We start from the raw sequence: 7,482 nt of genomic DNA, 5'->3' as shown, positions 1-7,482 counted from the left end.
TCACTACATCAGATCTAAAAGGTTTTTAAACAAACTGAAAAATCCAGCAGAAGATTTGATTTGGTTTTTCTCAAAGGAGAAAAACTTCGACTAAGATCAAAAAGTTAGCAGAAGAAATGACAGATGGTTATGTGCAGACCCTTCTGAAGTTCCAAGTGTTATGCATGCAAAATTTCCTGCAACTGTCATGGTTTTAGGGGTTGTCAGCAATGAAGGACATGTGATGCCTCCTTACTTCTTTCCACAAGGCCTTAGAGTTAACTCTGCCGCCTACATTGAGGTCCTTGAAACAATTGTTAAACCCTGGATAGACAGTGTATGCAATGGAAGACCATATGTATTTCAGTAAGACGTTGCTTTGTATGAAAAGAAACTGTTGTTTCAAACATCACACAAATACTTTTTTACTTCCTAACTAAAAGTCAAATAATGTCTCTGAAGACAAACTCTGGTTCAAATTCTCAACCCTTTCGTTACTGCATTTATTTTGAGAGGCTCTGTGTTTCTTTCAATTACTTTAAATATAATAAAGAATTTAGTAAAATAACTTAGTTATCATTCAGCTAGTGTTAGGAACATAAATTGTGACAAAGATTTGGTGGAAGATTTTAATTCAAAACTTATGAAACCAAGACATTTGTACTCAGAGCCAGAGCCGGTTTCAGCTGAAAGGGTTAAATATAGATGAGGGTGATGGAAAATAAAATGTGCTTAAATTTTAAAAAAAAGAACTAGAATATTTTTTCAGAGTCTCAATGAGCTACATACGCCATGCATCTTTCTATAGTGATAGTAGTAGTAGTAGTAGTTGTTGTTGTTCTCCTCCTCCTCTGCTGTCTTTTCCTCCTACCTCTCCCCCCATCCTTCCTGTGATGGTGGTGGTGGTAGTGGTAGCATTGTAGCTTACTTGATTGGCTATCTTGATTGACATACTGCACAGAGACTACATTTTGGACATAGCTATGTCTTTGTTTTGAAGGTGGGCCTCACTGCATGCTTTCAAAGCATGTAATTTGTTTAGTGTGTGTGTGTGTCTATAAGTGTGGTGGTGGTGGTGGTGAGCAGGAGGGTGTGTCAGCAGTCCTGTGACAGTCTGAGGATGTTGTTCAATCTGCATTTGTTGTTTAGACATATGTCAACCCACTTTAAACAGACATATGAGGGGGTGCTGAAAAGTTCCTGGCTTTGGGTAAAAGAAAATACTGAAGGATCAGTTAGTTATGATTCTATTGAACTTAGGATTTTATTCAACGTATTCCCCTCTCAGATACACACATTTGTATGGAACTTGGAAGGTCGAGCCTCTAACCTGGCCTAAATGCAATACCCTTAAAACCAGGAACTTTACAGCACCCCCTTGTACAGTGAAAGGCATTCCAGCCTTCGGATCAGGTGGTCACAACAGTTGTTAATGGCAGAAAGGATTCAGTTTGAGTGCATACCAGTTGTTTTTACTTCTCTGCATGTTTCAAACAATGTGCATCCCTGTATAGTGTCCAACACTATTATGTATGATGGTTGCGAAATGTAGAGACTTAGCTTCCAAAATAGAATTGCGAATTATTTTTCAGCTTACAGAAATGAAACAGTTAAGTACGACTAAAAGAATATTATAATTTTCATGGTACATTGCAATATATGTAAATGAGGTGTGTTTGAAAAAAACCTATGAGCAATATAGGTGAGGTGTTAGGTAATATATGTAAGGTGCTATCAGTAAATGAAAACAAAGAGAAATGATATTGTGTTACCTTAACACAATAATGATCCTATAATATTTCATGTTTTGTTTAACTATCCTATAATATTTCATGAGAAATTTCCCCTTTCCAAATAGAAGGAAATAATCAAAGAATCTGGAGAAGTATGTTTTAATTGGCAAGCCATTTTCATGTGTTTTGAATAGCCTGCCAATATATACACAGTTCTCTGAACTCACATTATATTCTTTCTACTATATAGGATCATGGAGGTGCAATGGCCCAGTGGTTAGGGCAGCAGACTCGTGGTCATAGGATCGCGGTTTCGATTCCCAGACCGGGCGTTGTGAGTATTTATTGAGCAAAAACACCTAAAGCTCCACAAGGCTCCGGCAGGGGATGGTGGCGAGCCCTGCTGTACTCTTTCACCACAACTTTCTCTCACTCCTACTTCCTGTTTCTGTTGTGCCTGTAATTCAAAGGGTCAGCCTTGTCACACTGTGTCACGCTGAATATCCCCCCGAGAACTACGTTAAAGGTACACGTGTCTGTGGAGTGCTCAGCCACTTGCACGTTAATTTCACGAGCAGGCTGTTCCGTTGATTGGATCAACTGGAACCCTCGACGTCGTAAGCAACAGAGTGCCAACAACTATATAGGATCATAGAGCAACCTATAGGATCATAGAGCAACTTATGCAAGGTAATACAATGTATTTTCTCTTTGCTTTCCTTCATTGATATCATTTTACATAGTTGCCTAACTCCTCACTTATATTGTGCGATGGGCTTTTTCAAACCTTAATCTCCTCTAAATAAGAACTGACCCAGATAGACAACCTATCCAACCGAAAACAGCATGTAAAGCAGATGTAAAAATGCTGCTGTTGTTGCTGTTGCTGATGATCTGTTGTGGAATATGAAGTAAAACCTAACAAATTTTAAAAGCCTAGATTCTTATGTTCTTGATCTTTTCTTTTCTTAAATAGAGTAGTGTATATGGGTGTGTGTACACACATATATACATTTACACACACATAGACATGTCTTACTCTCTTTTACTTGTTTCAGTCATTTGACTGCGGCCATGCTGGAGCACTGCCTTTAGTCGTGCAAATCGACCCCAGGACTTATTCTTTGGATGCCTAGTACTTATTCTATCGATCTCTTTTGACGAACCGCTAAGTTACAGGGACATAAACACCCCAGCATCGGTTGTCAAGTGATGTTCGGGGGACAAACACAGACACACTAACATATACATATATACAACGGGCTTCTTTCAGTTTCCGTCTACCAAATCCACTCACAAGGCTTTGGTCGGCCCGAGGCTACAGTAGAAGACACTTGCCCAAGGTGCCACGCAGTGGGAATGAACCCGGAACCATGTGGTTCGTTAGCAAGCTACTTACCACACAGCCACTCCTGTCTTGTCTATTTGTGTTTATAATGTACATACCTACCTACCCAGCTATCCTTGATTTTCTTCCTCTATACTCTCTCTATCCACCTACTTGTACCTTGAAGGTACAGTCTGATACCTCCTTTCAACTATCCTTGCACCTTTTCCTGCTGGAGCAACCATATATCTCCTTTACAGTTAGACACCTTATGTATTCCTATTTTCTACTTTAGCCTCTCTACACCTGATACAAAACTACCTCCCTCAGTACTACACATCCACCATCATGGTGCTATGAAAAAAAAGCATCCAGTACACTCTATAAAAATTTAATCCTTTAACAATTAAACTGGTCATATTCAGCCCAAACATTGTACTTTGTTTTATGTTCAAACTGGCCAGATTCAACCTCACACACATATCCTACAATTCCATTCTGAAAATTAACAATTGCAACATTAAAATCTTAAAGCTACAAGATAATGAACGATTAACTCAAAACTATATGAACAAATAAGTATTACATTTGATAAAATAATTTGAATGCTAAAGGATTAAATTATGTAAAGATTTCTGAATTTAGCTCCTGTCATTGTTTTACTTCAAATATCTTGAGTTGTTTTATTCACAACCCATACTTGGTGAGTCAAAGCTATAGTCAATGACCTTGAGCTGGAAGAACTTCACAAACCTGTCTTGTCCTAGATATACCATATACAAGTTTTACTGGTATCATATTGACCCAATAGTAGTTACAAGATATTTAAAAAAAAAAATTATGTTTCTGCAATACATTCGTTTTGAACCAACTTCAATGATTGATTAGTACCCTATCCATTTTGTTGACCCCTTCAGAAGGATGACTAACAAAGTGGCTTTGGCAGAATTTGAACTCAGAAACTTAAGAGATGAAACTAAATGCTGCAAATCATTAAATATATAATAATATAATGTCACCAGTTTGCAAATTTCATGGAGTATCTGCTATAAGAAACTGAATTTTGTTGTGTATTAACACACGCGCGCGCGCACACACACACACACACACACACACACACTTAACATATACACATTCAACACACACATGCACACACTCAACACACACACAAACACACACTCAATATGCACACTCCTCCCCACATACACACATACATATCGACAAACACAGGCACACACTCAATACACACACACACATACATACACACTGGGCACACATGCACACACACACACACACACACACATTTTTTTCTTCTTGCTGTAATGTAACTGTAAGAAGAAAAAGACAAGAAAAGAAAGTGGAGAGAGCTGAAAAAAGAAGCAACATGAGGAAAAGCATAGCTGTGTTATTTGAGGAAGAGAGTTAAAGAGTGGGAGAGATGAGAAAGAAGGAAAGAAAACAATGAAGGAAAGATGAAGAGAAAAAGGCGGCAAATGTTCAAAAAAAGGGGAGAAAGAATAAAAATGAGAATGAAATACAAAAATATCATAAATAATTTTAAACCAGTCTGCCATAACTTTATTAAATATTCATAATGTGTGTTTGTGTGTGTGTGTGTATTCAGAGAATGTGTGTCTTTTCTGAAGTATAGTAAGAAGAGTGGAAAGCATCAAACGTGAATGGAAATATCTCATGCTAAAAAAGTTTTGTCTTTTTTAAATTTATTTCTTATTGACCTACACTGAAATAGTTTATATTAAAGAGATTAGGTCTTTCAACATATCTTCTCTATAAAAACCAAATTTCTTCCATATAATTACTTTCTTGGCAGGACAAAAACAAAAAGTAAAAATAGATGTTTATATCTTAATAAATGTAAAAGTTTATTAAACCACACACACACACACACACACACACACACACACACACACAAAACATGCATTTCTTTTCTGTCTCACTAAATTATTCATATATATTTGTTTGCATAATTTGTTTTAATCAATGTAGTTTAGTGCTAGAACTAACAAAGTGGGCTACAAGTTCAACTCCTTTGACAGATAAAAATTTTCAAGAGATTTTGTTGGTGATGTTCGCATATGAACCAGATTCAATAAATTTGAGGAATAAACTCCACAGACTTTTATTGAATTCCTTGACATATGTATGTGAATTTTAATATATGTGTGAAGCACTGCCATCTTTTTATGGCACAGGCTCATCAATGGTTTAATAAAATAATAGTTGGAAAAGTCTCCAACAATTAAGTAAAGCAGGTTTTATTGTTTAAACTTTAATAAAATATTAAAACAATTAATATAAAAATTTCTTTTGGAATTAATCCTCTTTGGATCTGATTCTTCAAAGCATTTTCAAAAGAAAAAAATTAAATAAACTTCCTATGTAGGTCTATATAAATAGATAGGGTGTGTATTACTTAAAGTTATTTATTTAATAGCACTTTCAGCTTGTTTCTTTTAATATTCTGTGGATCTGATCTTGATAACTGATAATTATGATACCTCATCTCGAGGCAGAGATAATTTTGATAAATTAAGAGTTTATATTGTATGGTATTTAATATATCTGTATTTGTCTACGTTGTGAAGTCACATGGCTTAGTGATTGGAGTATTCAGCTCATGATTGTAAGGTTGGCAGTTCAATTCGCAGCAACGCATTGTGTCCTTGAGTAAGACACTTTATTTAACACCACTCCAGTTCATTCAACTGGTGAAAATGTGTTGTACCTTGTTTTTCAAAGGGCCAGCCTTGTCACACTGTGTCACACCGAATCTTCCTGAGAACTACACTAAGAGTAAACATGTCTGTGGAGTGCTCAACCACATGCACATTAATTTCACGGGCAGGTTGTTTCATTGGTCGGATCAACTGGAACCCTCGTTGTTGTAACCGGCAGAGTGCTGGTTCATATTTGTCTATGTTATTCAAATACATGCCACTAGCAAATTAAAGTCATTTCATTTAGTTCATTATTGTTTAAATTAGGCAAATTACCAAGGCCATGAATGTTTTGTTATTCGTTCTTTGTATAAATCTAAATCTTTTGATAAGGTGATGGTGGCTATTAAGCCAGAAACACTTGTCTCGATTGTCTTCTTTTCTCTAGTCAATAAACCTATCCTTTTTCTTAATACCATATAAATTTTTGAAGAATTCTCGATTCTTGGTTGTATGGTATTTAACATGTATTTGTCTATATTTTCGTAGGCTAGCGTCTATGGGAGATAACTCTTCCTGATATTTATTTTCAATAAACTAAATAATAATCCTTACTACTAAAGGTACAAGGCCTGAAATTTTTGGGGAGAAGGGTATAATCGATTACATCAACCCCAGTACCCCACTGGTACTTTTTTCATCGACCCTGAAACAATGAAAAGCAAAGTCGACCTCGGCGGAATTTCAACTCAGAACGTACAGACGGACGAAATGCCGCTAAGCATTTTGTCCAGCGTGCTAAAACAAACTAAATAATAATGAAACGTTAAATAGAACAAGACCACATATTTTAGACGAAAGAAGAGTCTATTAACTAGATGCATTACTCGACTGATACTTATTGAAGACATGAACATCACAAACTCTTACCTCTTTGTTCAGTCTTGCTGAATATTTATACCCAAACTGATATGACCCAGATTAATTCTGAATTAGATATCTTTGTCAAGACATTTCTGCCTTGTCTGTTAATTTATTTCAATAGAACAAATTAACGACGTAGTCTTAAAAAATTAAGAAGATTAAGAAGATATGAATAACGTTTTTCAAAACATTAATAATGTAGTTATTATACAGGGTGTCTGGGTACATGGAGTAAATAAAATCGTAACATAAACAATTAAATATAAGAAATAATAATTTCTTAAAGTATGTGTTAATCCCCATGTACCCAGACTGTAAATAAAATCGTAACGTAAACAATTAAATATAAGAAATAATAATGTCTTAAAGTATGTATTAATCCTCGTGTATCCAGACTTTGTGGACACCCTGTATATTATGAAGTTAGTCAAGACGATAAACCCGGCAGAATCAAAAGCACGTAGGTCAAAATGCTGTTGTTTCAGCTATTTACGTTTCTGGTTCAAATTCCGTTGAAGTCGACTCTACCTTTTATCCTTTCGAGCTCGGTAAAATAAGTGCGGGTCAAGAACTAGAAGTTGATTACAACGACTGTCCTCTTCTATAATTAAAAGCCTTGTGCCAAAAATTGAAACAATTATGAAGTTAATGACACAAATGTCTGTGCGCGGGTGAAGGGGCGTTCTAGTTAGGCAGAAAATTAACCTTATTGGGAAAAAGGATGCTCTTGTTAGGAGGTGGAGACGGGGTTGTAGTTGGGAAGGAAATAGGGCAATCGCGAGGGCTCTAATTGTTTTCTGCTCATTCTAATGAAGGGTTGCGATATCTGACGTCAGAATCC

The 7,482-nt window shown here is 36.0% G+C and overlaps 1 protein-coding gene across 1 annotated transcript in view; it reads left to right on the top strand.

Annotated features, from left to right (window-relative positions):
• Window positions 1-2,246: 2,246 nt before the first annotated feature.
• LOC106868833 (anaphase-promoting complex subunit 10) overlaps window positions 2,247-7,482 on the top strand; it is a 30,589-nt gene continuing 25,353 nt past the window's right edge. Inside the window, exon 1 of the mRNA XM_014914259.2 lies at window positions 2,247-2,402. Within this exon, the coding sequence (XP_014769745.1) occupies window positions 2,396-2,402 (7 nt within the window). The 5' untranslated portion in view covers window positions 2,247-2,395. The remainder of the gene's footprint in view (window positions 2,403-7,482) is intronic.

The sequence above is a fragment of the Octopus bimaculoides genome, chromosome 4 (assembly GCF_001194135.2).
Source record: "Octopus bimaculoides isolate UCB-OBI-ISO-001 chromosome 4, ASM119413v2, whole genome shotgun sequence".
Lineage (NCBI taxonomy): Eukaryota > Metazoa > Mollusca > Cephalopoda > Octopoda > Octopodidae > Octopus > Octopus bimaculoides.
The sequence above is the reverse complement of the archived record's forward strand: the minus strand, read 5'-3'. Positions and strand labels throughout refer to the sequence as shown.